Raw genomic sequence first — 20,557 nt, 5'->3', positions numbered from 1 at the left:
AATTTCATTTAACAATCAGAGATAATGTATGATAGAGTGCATAGCACATTTTAAGTATTCAATAAACAGTAGATATTATCATTATTATACAGCTAATCCCCCATCTACTTAACTGTTCTTTCCCTTCACATAGCCAAATTCTTCCTGCCTCACCTTACTGTACTTCTATGGCCAGTGCCACAGATGCCTTTTGTAAGCCCAAAGTTTTAGCATTGGAGAAAATCATGACGCTATGAGAAATGTGGACACCTCAGGAGTGCCAAACCCAGGGTCAGATTCCTAGGCAGGAGACGCCGTTTTGGTGCTGTCTTCTTCCACTGCACAATCTGTTGTTTCCATACTCCAGCTACCAGTATTTTTCGCTTAGATATGTTTTTCTGAAATTTCCTCCGTAAAGCATCATTCCATAGCAAAAGAAATTAAGATGACAAATACTTCAGAGAGCATCATTCACATATTAGTGTGAACCAGTTAATCTGAGGGTTTGCTGTATCAACCCATCTCAGAAAATGGGAATTTAGGACATAGTATTGCAAGGGGAAGGAGACAGGAAAATAATTTCCCTAAAGTGATTTAGGAGCTTGTAATCCTCTACAGTGATTGAATAAGTCTGGGTGAAACCTTAGACTTATTCAATAGACTAATTCCTAACGGTTCCCTGGGTGAACCAGGGGAAAGAGCTGTTAGGAATTAGCATAGGGATACAGAAGTGAGGAAGAAAACAAGTAAATGCAAATTACAAATTATAACCCTCATTTTATGGCTTGTCACATGCCACATGCATGCAAAAGGAGAAAGAAACTGTGGATCCTCTCTGTCCTCCTTCCCTCATGTTCTCAGGATCCAGACCTGAGGCTGGTATGTCTTAAGTAAATGTTGAGGGCCTGGCCTGCTGTCTCAGGGCTGTTTGCTGCATGCCTTCTGTGGGATGCACCAAGTGTCAAACCAGGTTCAAAGGGGCTTTGGGAACAAGCCTGTTGAATTGGGGTTTATGATGGCTTATATTTTCACTTCATTTGTTTAAACGAAGAGCCAAGAATCTCATTCATGATGACTCTATTGTAACAAACAGCTCTCAAGTTCCAACTAACAACCTTTTTATTACAAAATGTACAGGTGCTTTTTTCTGTGTTTTATTTGGTAGGTTTCCCACCTCAGCCCCTAATAAATTTTGTTCCACATTAAATTAATAAATTAGCACAGGAAACTCATTTCTCCCCATTAAGGCCAAGCCTATCCCTTGTTCTGAATTAATAAGCTTCTGCTATAAGTGATCATCAGAATACAATTCCTTTCCTGCTACAACCTTTTTTATTGTACTTATAAAAATAATTTATAAACATACCCTTAAGATATAAAATAGGCTATATTTCTCTTGGGTCACTATATTTAATTATTCTAACCCTACTGTTATTGTATTTTTCTTTTCTGTGCATTTTTATTACCTTTTTTTTCTTCTGAGCTTTTGAACATCACCACTGGGGGACTGGTAGTGAAAATTGACACAGTAATAATAAATATGTGTTTTACAGTTTACAGGGTACTCTTGCAGCATCATCTCATTTGAACCTCACATTAACCTTTTGAAATAGAAAGGGTAGAAAGTGCAAGTTCACCTCTCTGGTGAAGAACCTGAGTTTGACACAGGCAGTTGACTTTCTCAGGTCATACAGTGAGTCAGGCTGGGAGTGGACTTGATCTTTTGATTCCAAGTCCCATGTCTTGCAAGCGTGGCATTAATTACTTTCTACACCAGTGACTCTCAAATTTGGCTGTGCCTTGGAATCATCCGGAGAGTTAAAAACAAAACAAAACAAAAAAACACTAATGTGTTGGTTCCACCCTAAGGATCCTGATTTAATCAGTCTGGGGTGTGACCTGGGCATGAGGATTTTTTAAATTTCCACAGGCCTATTCTAATATGCAGCCTGGGTTAAGAACCATTGCGGCCGGGCGCAGTGGCTCACACCTGTAATCCCGGCACTTTGGGAGGCTGAGGCGGGCAGATTAGTTGGGTCCAGCAGTTCCAGACCAGCCTGGGCAACATGGTGAAACCCCGTCTCTACAAAAAAATATAAAAAATTAGCCAGGTGTGGTGGTACATGCCTGTAGTCCCAGCTACCTGGGAGGCTGAGGTGGGAGTATCACCTGAGCCTGGGAGGTCCAGGCTGGAGTGAGCCATGATGGCCCCACTGTACTGCAGTCTGGGTGACAGAGACCCTGTCTCAAAAAAAAAAGAAAAAAAAAAAAAAACATTGTACTGCAAGGCTTGGCTGATTTTTCTTGCTCACTATGTGAAAGCTTCCTGTGGCTGTGGTCTCATTTTCACTAACCCAACTCCAGCCTCTATTGTAGAGTGGCCAGCCTATGCATTCTGCATAGGAGACATGCAAAGCTTCTGGAGAAGATAGGAGTCGAGCTGGTCTTTGAAAGAGTAAAATTCAGATAAATGGGAATATCCTTTGGTCTGTGGGTTCTCTGATGAGAGACAGCGGAGGGTTATGGGCACTGTGATGCAAGAAAGCAGAGGACTGTGGGTATTCTGGTGAGAGGAAGCAGAGAATGTTGGATAAGTTTAAAGCCTTCAGAGGCCAACAGCCTAGATTCAAATCATCACTGAGCAGCCACTCACAAGCGGCCTGATGTTTGGGGAGTTACTTAACCTCTCGGGGCTCTAAGGAGTTTCCAGAAATGTTTGAAGCATGGGTTGGTAGGAAGCTCGTTGCTGGGGAGAAAGTAGGCGTGGGACAGCGAGCTCAGTGGGTCACACAGAAAAGTGACTAGGGCGTGGGGTGGGCCCTGTTCAGAGACCCTAGACTGGACTGGGTGGGTGAGAAAGAGCAGAGGTGTCTGAAGAAGCAGAGTGTGGAGGAAAACCCTGCTGCTGGAAAAACCTTCCTAGAAATAGAAAATCATTTCATCTGTGTTAGTAGGAGGACATTATGGCCTAAATGAAAAAAAGACAGGACTCTAAATTTGCCCTAGTTAGTGGTGCCTGCTAACTGAGCTTGAGGCCTATTTTCCTTTTTTAAAAGTTGAACAATTAGCAAGTGTTAGAGAGTTACCAAACTGAGACTTTTTTCTTGACATAATGACAGGCCCTGGAAATTCAGTGGAAGCTTGGCAGAGAGGATGTGGGCCAGCCAGGCCACAGGGCTGATTCTCACAGCAAACCCTTCTCAGCCCCACAAGTTCAAAGCCTTACGTGTAGAGCTGAGTTTCTAGAGTGGCCCAAACCATAATTGCTTCTGACTCTCCCATCAGTGTCTGGCATAATCTTTGACACACAAGACTGCTAAGTTTGCTGGGTTGAAAGAGAAACGGAGAACCGGGCAGCATCCTTACAGCTTAGTGGGAGTTATTGCCAGAATGCTTCAGGGTTGTTGTGGGCAGAAGTCTATAAAGTGGTCATCCAGGATCTTAGAGATGAGGGCTGCTTCATAGAGGTTGGATAATCTCATATTTATTCGTGTAGCCAAGACCACAGGCCATGTTTCCCAACTATTGTCATGTTGATGTGCACCGTGGGGCCAGCTTCTGTCTGGTTTCTAAGGAAAGAGCTGTAGTGTGACACAGGCGGGTCAGTCACCATGTGGGGTGATCAGGATGGTCAGCAAGTCTTAGGTGCTCAGGAGGAGGAATAGAAGGCAAGACAGGTAATTTGAAGTCACTGACTCTCAGAGCTAAATATTACCTCCAGCATTCAACCACCTCATTTTGCCTATGAGGAAATGATGTCACAGATGTCCCAGTAGCTTTACCAAAGTCATACCACCCACGAGTGGCAGACCTGGAACCAGCATCCAGCTCAGTGGATAGTTTTCTACGTTCCCCTCCCTATGATTGTGGCAACAGAAGATGTACTTGGTTGCCTAACACTAAGATGGCTACTGGTGAAATCTAGAAGACTATTTAGTTGGAATAATTTGGAAGAGCTTTTCCGGGAGAGCCATTTGTCATGGGAACCACAGCTTGGCCAGTTTATTATTCTTTAAACACAGAGATTTTGCATGAAGAAACTGGTTACCCAGGTTTTGGATGCACTTTTCTATTGCTTTTTCACATACATATTCTGACTTTTCTAATTGCCTTTGAGGATCATACTTATTTCCTGTTAATTTGTCTAAATTTCCTTTCCTCTCTTACCAAGATGAATCATCTGGCAGGATTACAGCTGTCTTCGCCAAGTAGCTCTTTGCCTCTCTACTCCCACTGAGGCTGTGAGTGGTTTGTCAGAATGTACATCCCACTATGTGACAAAGAAGCACCTCAAGTGATAGCTTCCTGCCACTTTCAGGGGTTAGGGATAAAAATAATAGTTTTAATGTCAAAAAGTACACCAGGACGGTATTACTAGCAAAAATGTCTTCAGTACAAATCCTCAAGCAATTCGGCCCTACCCTATGCACTGAGTTTTGCCTGACTAGAGACAGCAGGTACTAGAAGAAGTGTAGTCTTCTTGCTTTATCCTTAAGTTCCATTTAGGTGCAAATGGATGGAGCTTCTCTCTTTTCTGACATGCGCCCCCAAGAGAATTAACTATGTAATTTATCTGACTTTCAAAAGTAGTATAGTTAATGCATCTTATTCGAGCTCTTCTTTTAGGTAACCCCAGGATAGAAGAAGGTGAGAGGAATAGAGTACCTTGATTGGGAGTTAGTCTTTGAGTCTCCAGAAATTCCCAGGGCATCTTAGGGAAGACAACTATTTATGGCTTAAAAGTTGATTTGCTCCTATGTGAGAAGATGCATGTGGCAGGGGGTGTCAGTTAAAGGATAAGCGTGCAAAATCTCATTTTCTAAGAGAGAAAATCAATTCAGTGGTGCTTTTATCTTCTATGCAAATATCCTATTGGTTTTTTGCTTTATGTCTCTGGTGCCAAAATACTTGTTTAAAAAATGTTTTCTGTTGAAAGTACTGAGGAATAGTTAAGTAGTTCAGCAATACTCTTACTCCCAGTGTCATCAGAGGTAAAGCATCAGCATATTCACCAACATTGGACATTTGCTGAATTCCTTCTGTGTTGTGCAGTGTGTGGTGATAGGGATATGATATAGAAAATGTTATTCCTGCCCCCGAGAGTCTTACATTATAATTGTGACCTGGTGAATTGCATACAGCATCTACTTACTGAACTTAGACTGAGAAGTTCCCTTCTCCATAGAAGCTATGTATTATTATTATCATTATTATTTCATTTAAACACTTAGAGAATTCTTTCTTTATAGAAGCAGTTGCTTTTTAATCAGTTCATTTTAATAAGCTTAGAAGATATATAACTATTTATTTGCCAGCAATTGCCACACACAAAAAAATGATATGATATTGACCATGTTTTCTGAAACAAAAATTTGAGCACCTCGGTCATCTGGAGAACAGTGAGACAGAATTTTTTTTATTTTTAGAATTTTTAATTGAAAAAATAAAATTGTATATATGTTATATATAACACGATGTTTTAATATACACACACTGTGAATGGCTAGATCAAGCTAATTAACGTATGCATTACCTCACACACTTATCACTTTTTGTGGTGAGAACACTTAAAATCTATGCCTTTGGCAATTTTCAAGTATACATTGTTAAGTATACTTAACTCGTTTTTCTTTTTTTTTTTGAGATGGAGTCTCGCTCTGTCACCCAGGCTAGAGTGCAGTGGCGCCATCTCAGCTCACTGCAACCTCTGCCTCCCAGGTTCAAGCAATTCTCCTGCCTCAGCCTCCCGAGTAGCTGAGATTACAGGCGTGTGCCACCATGCCCGGCTAATTTTCTGTATTTTCAGTAGAGATGGGGTTTCGCCATGTTGGCCAAGCTGGTCTTGAACTCCTGACCTCATGATCCACCTACCTTGGCTTCCCAAAGTGCTGGGATTACAGATGTGAGCCACCGCGTCTGGTCTCCTATCTGAATGAAATTCTGTATCCCTTGACCAGTATCTCCCCAACCGCTGCTTCCACCCAAACCCTTAGTAACTGCTAGTCTACTCTCTGATTCTGAGTTCATCTTCTTTAGATTCCATATGTAGTTGAGATCATGTGATATTTGTCTTTCTGTACCTGGCTTATTTCACTTAACATAATGTCCTCCAGGTTCATCCATTTGTGACAAAATGGGTAGAAAATTTTATATTGGCTTAAATTTATTTTGATTAAAATTCTGTCAGGGAATCTCAGACACATGGCTGCTGTAAGTGAGTACAATAGACAGCAGTACTCTAGCCACCCACCTACCATTTACAACTCAGTGACTGGGTTGTCAGTTCCTTCTGGGATGGCGCTTGCTAAGTCCATGAGCTCAGCTTCCCTGTGGAAGCCCTTTGGCTTCCCTACACTGTGAATTCCTTTAGAAAACAGGATAAAGGGGGATTGAATTTGAATTGCAAATTTCAACCTTAAGTTATGAGGTTTTTTTTTTTCCCTGACTCTAAGCATTTAAGTTTAACTATTACCCACTGAAATTCCCTATCTACATGGCATTCTTACTTTCTTTTTTTGGTTTCTATCTGCCCAGCTTATACTCAGACAACTACCCATGGGCTACAAGGACATAATTTCTGTTATTAGTCTTCTTAGATGTCCAGCCACCTGGAGCATACCTTTAATGAAAGTCTAGGGGAACTTTTTACACCATTCTATTCCACAGTAGAGTTTCCCTTCATGTAAAGTGGTTTTAGAATTGAGGCTATTTTTTTTAGGGAAATAAATGTTGCTGATAGATGGAGCAGGCAATAAAAGCATCATCTGAAAATTTATTAGTGTAACTCCGTGGGATCTGTTCAATATGGAAGACAGTCGGCAATGTTGAGGAGGGTTTTGAGTGAAGAGTAATGTGAAGGAGATGTGGATTGATACGTCAGTGGTCATGGGTTCATATTAGAGACATAAAGAAAACACTTTGTTCTCTTATCCATCATACACATTTAATCTTGGGGATTTTACCATGTGCTTAGTTCTCTTTGTAAGTCAGATCCAGAGATGAAAAAGAAGAGTTTTATATGTTTTGCCTGACAGTAGTAATGTTAAACTGTGAACAAATTGGGATGTTCTTTTAAAATCCTGTGATTTATCTGACGCTATTTTTCCCTCTTTAAAATTTAGTATGCTTGTGCTGAACAAAAGCTGCTAGCAATCCCTGGGAACATTGTTATGGTATTTGCTGAAGTGCTATCTAAAGTGACAATATATTTTGCACACCCTCCCCACCACCAGAAAACAAATGAGTAAATAAATCACAGAAGCTGAAACAACCAGGGCAGGCTGGAGCAGCTGTCAGCGAGAAGGCTGGCCTCTCTGCATTTCCATTTAACTCCTATTATGGTATGTGTTTATGTTTTGAACTAATTGAGTCATCATTAACTATGGAAGTGGTAGTGGTTTGTTAAAACTATTCTGCTGGTAGTCATCTGAGGCCAGACCTGACATTTCTGATACAAACACCTACTCCGTAGAGGAATGGCCTGGGAGTCTTGGGAGAAACGCTGCCAGTAGCATGGTTCATGGTTGGCTAAAGATCACAGATTCTCAGATAGAATAACTACCATTAGGGATAGATCTGTAAATGCATATCAAAGTCCAAAAGAGGTCACCGAGTCTGTGGAAAGAGCATGACATCCAAAATCAGAACTGTATTTAAATTCTGGCTCTGCCACTTACTATTAAACAGGTCACCTAACAATCCATTAGAGGCTGTTTCCTTGTCTGTAAAGGGAGTCCAGAATATTTGCCCTATATAGCCCTTGCCGTATGTAAAATGGTAGTCTGAACTCACTTGGTTTAACCCTGAGATGTTATACAAGTATGAATCGTTATTTATTATGTCTTTTGTGTTCTGGAAAGAGCATATTTCATTTTAACACCACCCTGATCTGTGCCTCATGTGAACAGTCCTAAATTACAGCTTTTTATATTTTTGCTATGAATTAGTAGGTGGATTTGACACATGGTTAGATATTCAAAATGAACAAGTTCTGTTTTAACTTCTACAACTGACTAGTTCCTAAAATTGGATGTTTCTTCACATCCCCATAATTTCATTTTGCCATCAAGTTAAAAAACTGTAAGTATTTAGAGTTTTTCCCCCTACAGTGCTAAGATTTAAGGATAGTCCCCATCAGAAAAATAATGAATGAGTTGGAAACAGAGGGTAACTGTTATTACCATCAGGATACATGCAGTGTTACTACCTACATGGATGGTTTCTGTCCACCGTCAGAGTTAGTAATAATAAAAATAGATGAGTGAATTGTCTTTTTTTTAAGGCCTTGCAACCAAGAGGTACTTGAGACTATTCTTCCCATAAGCAAATGCCATTAGAAAGGGCTCATATTAGGCATGATTTTTGGAAAGTGTTAGGAGTATCTTTCACTAAACTCTCACTGGCCTTTTGTTCCTTACAGGTAGCTTTAACCTTAGGGCCCAAGAAAAGTACACAGCGAAAAGATAAGATTTTCTTTTTTGTTTTTTTGGGTTTTTTTTTCCCAAGAAGGTGAGGAAATGGGAAGATAGAAATACACTTCTGGAAAAGAAGCACAAAAGTTTTATTATGCAGGGAATCTTCTAGGCAGGTCTAATCTTAATGAAATTATGTATTAAAAACCCCTGAACTTCAGCAGTGTTTTAAGTATTTATTTCTCAAAGTTGAGTTTTTACAGATGATCAAAGTTGTATAAATTTAAAGCGAGAAGAGACCTTTGAGTGAGTCTATGTTTGTGCATTTTATTTTATGGATGAAGGAATTGAGGGACAGAGAATTTATGTGATAACTAAAATTACACAGCTGGCTAGTGGCAGAGCTAGGAGGGAATGCAGATTTCTTACTTCTACTTATTCTAAGGCTTACTGAAAATGGGGCTAGATGTCTCTACCCTGGAGAAGAATAGACTTTTAGATCCTAGTGAGACGGTGCTTGATGATCCGCAAGAAGGTTGACTGTCAAATGAAATACCAAGATGTGTCCGAGTGTCATATATACTGCCTATCCCCTCTGCCATAATTTGGGATTCTTTAATTATCTTCACAGTCCTAGACTCAGACAGACCTAGAGTCACTCCCCCAGTGATGGTGTAGAAGGCAGAAGGGCCACTGTGTTGAGGTTGAGCCTTTGTACACAAAACTAGGCAATTATATCCACCCAGTGGAACTGAGTATTGGGGTTGGGATGAAAATGTTCCAGCTTTTCTTCTTACTTTTCTTATGAGAGAAATTGTGAGCCTATTGTGACAACAAGTTGCCACTTTTCTACCTCATTTGGGACACTGATGGGCAGATTTTTCTCTTTATTCAATTAAAACAAGGGGCAAGCAGGCATTGTTTTTAAATTACTAAAGCTTTTTTTTTTTTTTTTTTGAGACGGAGTCTCACTCTGTTGCTAGGCTCGAGTGCAGTGGTGTGATACTGGCTCACTGCAACCTCCACCTCCTGGGTTCAAGTGATTCTCCTGCCTCAGCCTCCCAAGTAGCTGGGACTGCAGGTGCATGCCACCACACCCAACTAATTTTTCTATTTTTTTAGTAGAGACGGGGTTTCACCATGTTCGCCAAGATGGTCTCGATCTCTTGACCTCGTGATCCACCTACCTCAGCCTCCCAAAGTGCTGGGATTACAGGCGTGAGCCACCGCGCGCAGCCTAAATTACTAAGGCTTTCTAAGCAGAGAGTTGTAGGCATATGTTTCCCTTCATTGTTGCAAACATAGAACCTGTCTCTTGGAGCCTCAATGCCCTTTGCTCTAGAAGGCACTGAAAGTAGTTACAGGCAGTTAATACCATCTGCTTCTATGAAAAGGAACAATCATAACATAGTGAGCCCCAGAGTCTCAGAACTCAGATATAAATTTTGAGGGGTCTCTCATCACTTGAAGGTAGAGTAGTTTGCATAGGACATCTATTACTGAAGTAGGGTTAGCAATCTATAGGTAAATGTGTATCAGCTTGTTTGGTTACACCTACTGTTCCAGTGTACTATTAATAGCCACACCCACTCTTACTCTCCAGGGAATGTTGCTTTGGATGATTAATTATCTGTTCATTTTACTTGTTAATAATAGAAATTAAATCAAATGTGCAACCTCAAAACTTATCTAAAGTAAAAGTGATTTATGTTCTTTGCTCAAGTGTGTTTGTCCAGAGGCACTTAATCTTGGATTAGAATTACCTGTAGTGTTCTCTAAAATGAAAGATTCCTGTCCCCACTCCCAGATATTGTGAGTCACTAGGGCCAGAATGCACCAAGGAATCTGCATTTTAAATAAGCAGCACTTCTTCTCCTCCCCCACCCCCTGTCAACTCTGATGCTGGTGGCTGATGGCCCACTCTCTGAGAAACATTGAAATAAGGAAATGTTGCTTGTCACTGTTAGAGGAAGTGCATACTAAAGAATCAGAATTATGGAACGCCTTACGAACTGTGGATTCTCATTTTGTGGGATTGTTGTTTTAATAATGGTTCCTTCAACTCCCGCATAGCCTGTTGCAGCAGCATCTTGTTTTTCTGACATCTGTGTTAACTTCTCCTAACCCATCCACACCATATCAGAGAGAGATTTCAGGACTCAAATCTGACCTTGTTACCCTCACTGCTACCATACTTGAAAATAGTCAGTGGCATTCCATTCAGTGGCTTCTCATTTCCCTGAGGGTAAAGACAAAACTCGTTGACAAGTGGCCTAGCCCCATCTGCCCATCCAGCCTCATCTCCCTCCCCAGAGACCCTGGCCTACTTTTGGACTTCCCAGTTGCCCTCCCCTCTTCTCACATCATGGTTATTTCCTGGTCTTACTGTACCCTCGGATCTCACCTCAATCTGGGAAACCTCTCCCAACCTCTCATTTATCTCACTCTATTATCTGTTCTCAAAGCACCTTGAAACTCTTCCTCACAGCACACACTACAGTGCTATTTTATGTTTGCTCCTGACATTTTGATTAATAGCTATCTTCTTCTGCAAGACTGTAAGCTCCATGAGAACAAGGGCCACAAGTGTATTTTTCACTTTTGTATGCCTGGCATGTTTCTCAGCGCCTAGCATATAGGAACTGCTCAGCAAATATTAATTGAATAGCTTGATTAATGAATTACAAAATTCATTGTATGGAATATTGATTGAGTCCTCCTGTGCCCTGGAATGGGAAAAGCCAGTGACTAGAAGATGGAGAAGTCACATTTACACATTTTGGGGAAGGGTATAGACTGAGCAGCAGCTGGCCATCCATGAAGAGCTATGCTGTCCTCTCTTAGGACTAACCAAGCTTCCTGGGCTGTCATCTGAGTTCACTTGATGCATTCCAGAACTTTGTGTTGATTGATGTTATTTTACATAGGCCTGATGATGTTGACTGCTTGAGAACAAAAGATGAGTGCTCTGTCAAAGGTGAATCATTACCCTAGATACCACTTAGAGAAACTTACAGCTCTAAGGATTGCTTTATGTAGCGACAAGGTGAAATTTAATTTAAACCCTTCGATGCAAACTGAGCTCCTAAATCTTTAGCTTTCTGAGTTCTAGCTGGTATTTGTTAAGGCAAACAAGCTTATGATCTCAATCATATATGAAATATGTGGGGAGTGAAAGTTGTTTGTATGGTAGCTTCACTTTTATAGAATTCACTCTTGATTAAACTCCATAAAAATGAAAACAGGTCACCTCTAGAATCAACTTATTCTCTTCAACTTTGACATCCTCATGAGTGGGCCTGGCTTACTTTTCTTATTTCCCTTTTGGAGATTCATAAGACAAATACACAGTATTTAGCACTACACATTTTTGACCTCTCTGTCTCATATTCTTTTTGCTGTGTATATCTCAGATTCTTAGCTGGCAAAGGACCTAAAATTTGTGATATTTTTTCTGATTAAAATAAGTTATTTATTTTTGGATAGAACCCATATACTTGATTTTTTAAAAAATACTGTTATGTTTTTATGAGTGTAGGATAAATCCAACTGCTATTCTATCTAAAATGGATCATGGTGATCTGTGAATAGGGTATAGCCACATTTCTCTCTGCTGTCTCAGGTCTTTCCTCTACCTCTGTCTCTCCACCTATTTGTTTCTTTTGCTCATTCACTTATTCTAAATATGTCCCTTCCATTTTCTCTCTTTCTCAATGTTACATTATATTCTAATACTCTCATTGGTAAATGATTAAGAAACAAAAGATTAATCTGAAATGATTAAGAAACAAGAGAGAATCCCACCTTCTGGATTTGCATCAGGGCATTTTGTCATGTAGAGCACAGGCAAGTATTCCTTTAGGTCAGTGACTAGTCTGTGAGCAGCATGCGGATGTGGCTTTTGGTCCAGGGTGGCGTTACATCAGAGCAGCTTTGAACTCTCTTTGTCATGAGCACATCCGCAGTACCTACACCCCAGAACCATTCAAAGTGGCCCCATGACTTCCAGCTGCCAGGATCTGTGTCAGAGAGCACTTTTACGTGAGAACTACACAGAGCCTCACTGCCTCCAGCAGGCTGGAAGAGCCAGGAAATGAACACCTCAAGAGGTGGCCTCAACTAATGACTCCTCCAGGATTGGAGCACCAACACCTCAGCTCTCTCACCCTGGGGTCAGATCATTCTTCCCTTCCTTGAGTCACTTCCCTACCTCCCTGCTGGTGTTTCCTGCATCTCCCAAATGAGCTGCTTGTGCTCAATTCCTTGTTCTCTAAGAATTCAGGCTAGACACTAATGATTTAGAAATGCTAACTGAGAAATTAAACTGTGAGTGATATTTTACAGGGGAATGGGCACAGTATGGCTCATGCCTGTAATCCAACACTTTGGGAGGCTGAGGTGGGTGGATCACCTGAGGTCGGGAGTTACAGACCAGCCTGGCTAACATAATGAAACCCCATCTCTACTAAAAACACAAAAATCAGCCTGGTGTGGTGGCACCTACCTGTAATCCCAGCTACTCAGGAGGCTGAGGCAGGAGAATCGCCTGAACCCGGGAGGTGGAGGTTGCAGTGAGCCGAGATCACACCACTGCAACCCAGCCTGGGCAACAGAGGGAGACTCCATCTCAAAATAAATAAGTAAGTAAGTAAGTGATATTTTACAGGGAACTGCATTTTCCAAACCTTGGCTCCTCTACCAGTGCCCTTCATCCCCCACCTTCTTGGCTTTAGAAATCTCTTCGTACATTCCCACCTTTGCTACTCTCTCTGGTGCTCCCTCTTCTCTTTAGTTCTTCAAACAACCTCATTTTTTTCTATCTTGAAAAAGGTTCCCACTTGCCTCCACAATGCCCTTCAGCTACAGTTCTTTAGATTTCCTTCCCTGCCAAACTTTCAAATGAGCATCTGAGAAAATTGCCTCTATTTTCTCCCTTTTTACTTTTTGCTTAACCACTGACAATTTGGGTACCGTTGTCACACTTTAGTCAAACAGCTCTCAAGTTCCCACTAACAACGTTCTTATTACAAAATGTAGAGGTGCTTTTTTCTGTTCTCTTGTCATTTCTGCTACCACTGAGTGCCTTGACAACGTTTTCTTTCTGAAAATTGTATCTTGAGTAATTGAATTCTTAGAACTTTTACACTGGAAGAGACATTGAGTCCAACTCCTCACTTTATCTCTGGGGGAAACTGAGGCCTAAAAAGTTGGAATGATTTGCCCAGAAAGTTCCAAAGTTGTAAAATCTGAGCACTGAATTCAGGGCGTCTGATGCATCATCCGTGGTAGTTTCTGAACCACCATAAGAACTGCTTTTGGTAAGGCCTGATTCAAACTCTTCAAAATATTCCTGATTTTTATTTCCTTCTGTATAAAGACTTTCCAACTAGTCTCCTAGCTCCTTCCTTCCACAGCCCATTCTCCATTGCAGCAGTCAGGAAGATGTTTCTAAAATGTAAATCAGAACCTACCACTCCCCTACGTCTAGACTTCAGTTCCTCTTTAGTGCACTTAGAATAAAATCCAAACTTCTTCCTATGCCTCGCAAGACCCTCTATGGTCCAGCTCTCTTTCTGATCTCATTTCCTGCTAGCCTTCCTCTTGTAGTCACTATGCTCCACCACAGACCCTCCCTCAGCTGGCCAGCACGGCAGGACTGGCCCTGCCATGAGTATTTGCTTTGCTAGTCCTTCTGCTGGGAATGCTCTTCCCCGAACCACTACACAGCTACTTCTTCCGCATCATTTGGCCTTCGCTATAATGGCCAGCTCCTCACTCAGCCTCACTCTGTTGTTAGCACATCTAACATTGCCGCTAACCATGCCACTCTCCATCACATGATATTATTTTCTTCATAGCATTTACCACCAGCTACTAATACCTTATATACTTACAGATTTGATTTGGAGTTTGTCATGTTTCCCAACATTAGAATATAATTTCACGGAATATAGGAACTTTGTCTTGTTTTCCATACTCCAGCACCTAGATCAGCAAATGGCCAGTAATCGGTGTTTAACAAAACATTTGTTGGATGAACAAATGAATGAATTGTGTCTGAATTTTTGTCTCATTTCCAGGCATCCTCTCCCCCTCCTTTTCTCCCCAATCCTATTATTCAACTATTCTCTCAAAAAGCTTTTCTCTATTATAATCAAACTGATTTCCTTATAAACCCGTAAGGACAAAACTTACTCTTGACTAGGAGCCTTTTAAAATTTTCTCTTTCACCAAACACCCACCCTGTGCCTCTCTAACTATTTAAGTTGTATCACTGTGTTAGAGTATGAGTCACATTCAGTTTCCACAGAATCATGTCTCACAGCTTTCATTGATTGCCTTTTCTTCAAATTATGTAAAGTGACCCTGACATTTTATGTAATCTAAATACTGATATATAATCCATATTGTCTTTAATTATTTCTACATCATAATACTTGGGCACTGTATCTAGGTACTTTAAGAGTGTGTGTATGTGTGTGTTTATGTGTGTGTGTGTGTGTATGATAGGGCACTGGCTCCTCATTATTTGCAGATTCTGCATTTGCAAATTGTTTACTCACAAAAATGTATTTGCAACCCAAAAATCAATACTCGTGTCACTTTTGTGGTCATTCGTGAACATACATGGAATGGTGAAAAATTAGTCACCCAAGGTTCACGTTACTAGCTGAGATGGAGCAAGGCAGCACTGTGCCTTGTTGTTTTAGCTTTCATGCAATAAACTAGTGTCCTGTTTGTGGTCTATTTAGTGATACGCTTTTTGTATTTTGTGCTTTTTGTTGGTGATTTCACTGTTTGAAATGGTCCCGAGTGTAGTGCTTAAGCGCTGTCTGGTGTTCCTAACCACACGCAGGCTGTGATATGCCCTACAGATAAAATACCTGTGTGTTAGATAAGCTGTAACTCATCCTTTCAGGATGAGTTACAGTGCTGTTGGCTGTTAGGTCAATGTCAATGAATCAACAGTATATGTTAAATGTAAGGTGTCTTTAAATAGAAATACACATAAAACAAGATTATATAATGGCTGGTTAATGAAAATGTGACCAGAGGCTTACAGGAACCTAACTCTGTATGTCCCCTAGGAACAATAATTTCACATTTCCTAAGTCGGTGTTCTGTTCATGAAAATTTTAGAGAACATAACCATTGTGAATAACATGAATTCAGTATATGGTATGTGAGTATATATATGTTGACATTAGCCTCATTTAGGAGTTTAGGAGACAAAGACATCAATACTTATTGAAATTAAAAAGTTTATCCAAGGCTAGGCGCCGTGGCTCAGGCCTGTAATCCCAGCACTTCGGGAGGCCGAGGAGGGTGGATCACCTGAGGTCAGGAGTTCGAGACCAGCCTGGCTAACCTGGTGAAACCCTGCCTCTACTAAAAATACAAAAATTAGCTGGCCATGGTGGCAGGTGCCTGTAATCCCAGCTACTCTGGAGGCTGAGGCAGGAGAATCGCTTGAACCTGGGAGGTGGAGGTTGCAGTGAGCTGAGATCGCACCACTGTACTCAAGCCTGGGTAACAGAGCGAGTCTCCATTTCAAAAAAAAAAAAAAAAAAAAAAAAGGAAGTTTGTCTAAGGTCATTTGCCAAACTGCTAAATAAATGGTAGACCTGAAATCTGGCTGTCACTTTCCAAAGTCTTTTGGCTTTTCATTTACCACCCCACTGGCTTTTCTTTGTTTTAATTAGCTATTGGGCTCTGATTATTACAGGATACTTCCACACACACACACACACACACACACACACACAGAGTCATGCACCTTATAAAGATGTGGGTCAATGACAGGCCTCATGTGTGATGGTGGTCTCATAAGATTATGCCATGTTTTTACTGTACCTTTTTTATGTTTAGATATGTTTAAATACACAAATACTTGCCATTGTGTTACAGTTGCCTACAGTATTCAGTACAGTAACATGGTATATAGGACTCTAACCTAGGTACCATATAGCCTGGGTGTGTAGTAGGCTGTACCATCTAGGTTTGTGTAAATACACTCTATGATGTTTACACAATGATGAAATCTCCTAAGGAATGTGTGACTGTGTATATGTGTATGTGTATGTGTGGATATATGTATGTGTGCATATATACGTACTTATATGTATAAAATACAAGTGGCATATGTTGAGAGATGAATGAAAAACTATATACAGAAAAGTAAAATGAAGATAATTTTAAAACAGCTTGCTTCATCAACCTAAGTTAGTGTTTACTTACAGTCATCCCAAACCACAAAAGAGAAGTAAAAGTACCTCTTTGTTTAGGAACAATATCTACAAACTTCATATTCCTTATCATGGAAATGTACGTCTAACAGGTGACCAAACCCTAAAAAATTAAAGCTATAAAAATGCTACCATGACCTGGACTTGTTTCCTGGTCTGTGGATGTACATCTTAAACTTAAACCTGGGATTTATGTGAGCTGAACTCACACCTGCACATGGTATACAGTTATGCATGCTTGGGCCTGATTTCATAAAGAACTACAACCTTTCTAATCAACTATGCATTTATATATACAGAGATGACAGGAGAAATTAGATTCTGAAACCTGTACATGACAGGTTCACATGGATGAATTCACTGACTTTATGGTCTAAAGTTATTTATATATACACACATATACACTGATACATATGTATGTATAAATGTATACATATACATTAAGATATATTTTTACATAATTCGTAATTTGTTTTCAAAAAGTAACTTAAATATTTTTGGAAACTTCAAAGCACGTTGATGAACACAGTTTGAAAACGCTGTGGTTTTTTTTTTCTTCTTATGTTCTTCTTTTCTAAGTAGATTGTATGAGCTCCTTGAGGGTAAGAATGATACCTTTTGTGCTTCTGTATTTGCAAATAGATCTTAGCTTAGTACTAAAATATAGAGAAGTCTCTTACCACTGATAATCCACTTTTGTTCAGATGGTTGACAACCAGCTACATTAAAGCAAAGATTTCTGCAGTGTTGTGTTTAGAATTAAATAGTGTAATGGAAGGATGTCACCTGGTTGTGGGGAGCAAGAGTCTTCATGCACAAAATGGATGGTTTTCTTTTTAATATGGTAATCTCTTGATACTTCTTTTTCCCTTGAAAACAAGAGCTATTCATGAGGCTTAATACTTCTCAACTTTCGAAAAGCTTCCAGAGACAAGGTTGAGTGAGGGGCTTCCAACAGTGAGTCAAGACAAAATAACTTTTTATGTCTGCCTCAAGGCCATGGTACGAATGCTGAACAGTATTACAGAAAGGGACTAAAGGATCCTTAAAAGATGTGTCATTATTGAGCTGAAAGAACTAATAGTTGTGATCTTTGAATTCTGAAATCACTCTTATTTCAGTATTTTGTGATATTTTATATTCTTTTAATTAAATGGCTGCATGTTCAGTGACTTTAATGATCCTATCTTGAGAAGCTATGCCTTTCACAAATCATGGTATCAAAATTGATGTATTTTTCCACAGTTTGCAGTATAGCTGAGTTTCATTGTGCAGATAAAATTGGATTAACCACATGACTCCACCTATGGCTTTGCTGGCTTAGTCACTTCTCCAACTGTGCAAAGGACATCTGCATTGAGAGATGGTGACCCAATGGCTTTGTCCTTCCAGGGTTCAGTAAAAATATCTACTTTATTTTTTAAAATAAACCCTTCTCAGAATTTGTTTAGCAAACTCCCAGCCCCAGAAGAATGCACACACAGGAGAATGATTCCAGCCTTTTCAGCCTCACACTCATGCTTATTTTTCAGTGGAGATTATTGAAAACAGTAATTCTTTCTTGCTTCAGGAAAAGCTGTCAGAGGAAGAGAGAAAACATAAGGAAGCTTTGGAAGATCTTCACATGGTGGTTGATGAGGATTCGAGGAGTGAAAGCAGCAGTACAGATGACGGAAAAGAAAAGACCAAATTGCTATTAGAGAGATTGAAAGCTCTAGAGGTAAGAAATGAAGCAATTTTTACACTCTTCAAGAAAAATAACAGTGTTCTGCTTCTTTTATTGGCACTGGTTTTGAGTGAGTATAAATCTTCCCTTTTGAGTTCTCCCAGACTAATATAATCTACGATTTCCTACTGAGATTTGTCTACAATGAGCAAAAAGTTAGCACTGAAAGGATCTTGACCTTATGTTGTTTTAAAAGGAGTACATAGGGCAGTAATTGATTTTAACTTAAATTCAGCCCTCAAACTGGAGGGCTGCAATTTTAGTTGCTAAAATTGCAAGCTGCTTGAGGGAAGGGGCTGTGTGATATTTTACTTTGTTTTCCCCAGTAACTGGTAAAATGAATGAATGAATGGATGACTAAGCAAAATATTTAATAGTATGTAAAGATGATTGGACACACACACACACAGAGATTTTATAAGCAGTATAGTCATATCTTTAAAAAGAAATATGCAGGAATTAAACGTGTAAAGCATCTAACAGTGGAGCTGAAACTGGCTAAGGAGACTTAAGGAGATTTTTGGAGCACTGACATCCTCCAGATACCTCCAGACCGGTACATGATAACACCCGTCTGTTACTTAGTGGCATTTGACATTATTTCAAGTGTTAATTTATGAATTTTTATAGCAGTCATCAAAGACCATTCCAGTTACTAATTCTTGATTGAAATGTCCCATGCTTAAAGATTCAGCGAAGATTTTTTTTTTCTATGAGTTCACTTAACTCCTTTCGATAAGCTTATAAAGGGCCTTCACCCAACATCTAAAAATGCAGTTCTACCATAGAGTCTACAGAATCCTGAAAACTCTACTAGCGTAAAGGAAGAAAAGCTGGAGGCCAGGCGCGGTGGCTCACGCCTGTAATCCCAGAACTTTAGGAGGCCGAGGCAGGCAGATCCTGAGGTCAGGAGATGGAGACCATCCTGGCTAACATGGTGAAACCCCGTCTCTACTAAAAATACAAAAAAATTAGCCAGGCGTGGTGGCACGTGCCTGTAGTCCCAGTTACTCAGGAAGCTGAGGCAGGAGAATGGCATGAACCTGGGAGGCGGAGCTTGCAGTGAGCCAAGATTGCACCACTGCACTCCAGCCTGGGCGACAGACTCAAAAAAAAAAAAAGACCTGGAGGGGCCTTGTTTTCTATGCTTGGTTTCTGCAATTCTACCTCAGATTTACCACATTGTCTGTAATGAGCATATCCATTTTACCCTAATTTCCTTGGTGATAATAAAGCAGAATGGTGAGATTATGCACTTTGAAGGTCAATTCTTGGGGTTTGATTTGAATCCCTGTTCAACTACTTTCTAGATTTGAAACCATCAAAGTTACTTAGGCTCCCCGTGCCTCTGTTCCCTCAGCTGAAAGCATGGGGATAGTAATAGTAACTAGCCTTACAGGGAAGTAACGAGGATTACGTGTGTAATTAATTTTAAAATGATGCCTGGTGCATAGTCTCTTTTATTCATCCACATCAAACCTGCTCCTTTTCCTTAATTTTGTTCCTACTTACCTGGGCACAATGGTTAATAATATAAGGACTGTGAATGAAAGAGTTTGGCTACTCCACACAGGTGTGACCAAAGGCAGACAGGTAAGCAAGTAGCTTCAAACACAGAGCAGAACAAATATCAACTAAAGGAATCGCTAGCAACTCCCTCTGGGCAAAGAGCTAGGAATCACCCTTGTCTCCCCAAGGGTTCTCCTTCTTTTGTCATTTTTTGGAGATAGTCACTATAAAAGATAGGAAAGCTTTCTCAAGGGAAACTGAGGTTCCTATTTGAGTTTTAAGAAACTCATAACTTTATCTTGAGGTTGAATTAACTAGATTCACAATAGGAAAGAGCTGATATTATCATTTCTTACTCCCAGAGAACCGTGTACTTAAATTGTTAGTTTTTGTTTATGACTACAGAGAAAATTAATCTTAGTTCATGTCATTGTTAGAGACAACAATGAAAAGGACATTTTACTTCATTAAGCTAAGAGGTCTTTAAAAAATGTATTTGGCAGCAAATGTTTCTTAAACTGTAGTGTGAGTGAAAGAGAAGCAGTATCTTTTTTTCCTTCCACAGAGTTTTTTACACTTCAGGCAACAACTCTTGATTCCAGCATTAGTTGAATGCAATAGATGATATCTGTAAGTGCCATTAAGCCCCACTATTTTATTTCATAAAACTATTTTATTTTTTAAAT

At 40.0% G+C, this 20,557-nt stretch overlaps 1 protein-coding gene across 9 annotated transcripts in view; it reads left to right on the top strand.

Annotated features, from left to right (window-relative positions):
- NCKAP5 (NCK associated protein 5) overlaps nt 1–20,557 on the top strand; it is a 996,626-nt gene that overhangs the window by 689,273 nt on the left and 286,796 nt on the right. For all 9 annotated transcript variants that reach the window (XM_063647383.1, XM_063647384.1, XM_063647388.1 and 6 more), the window contains one exon: nt 18,207–18,356. In XM_063647383.1, the coding sequence (XP_063503453.1) occupies nt 18,207–18,356 (150 nt within the window). The remainder of the gene's footprint in view (nt 1–18,206; nt 18,357–20,557) is intronic.

The sequence above is a fragment of the Pongo pygmaeus genome, chromosome 11, assembly GCF_028885625.2.
Source record: "Pongo pygmaeus isolate AG05252 chromosome 11, NHGRI_mPonPyg2-v2.0_pri, whole genome shotgun sequence".
NCBI lineage: Eukaryota > Metazoa > Chordata > Mammalia > Primates > Hominidae > Pongo > Pongo pygmaeus.
Note: the sequence above shows the minus strand (reverse complement) of the source record. Positions and strands in the feature narration are given on the sequence as shown.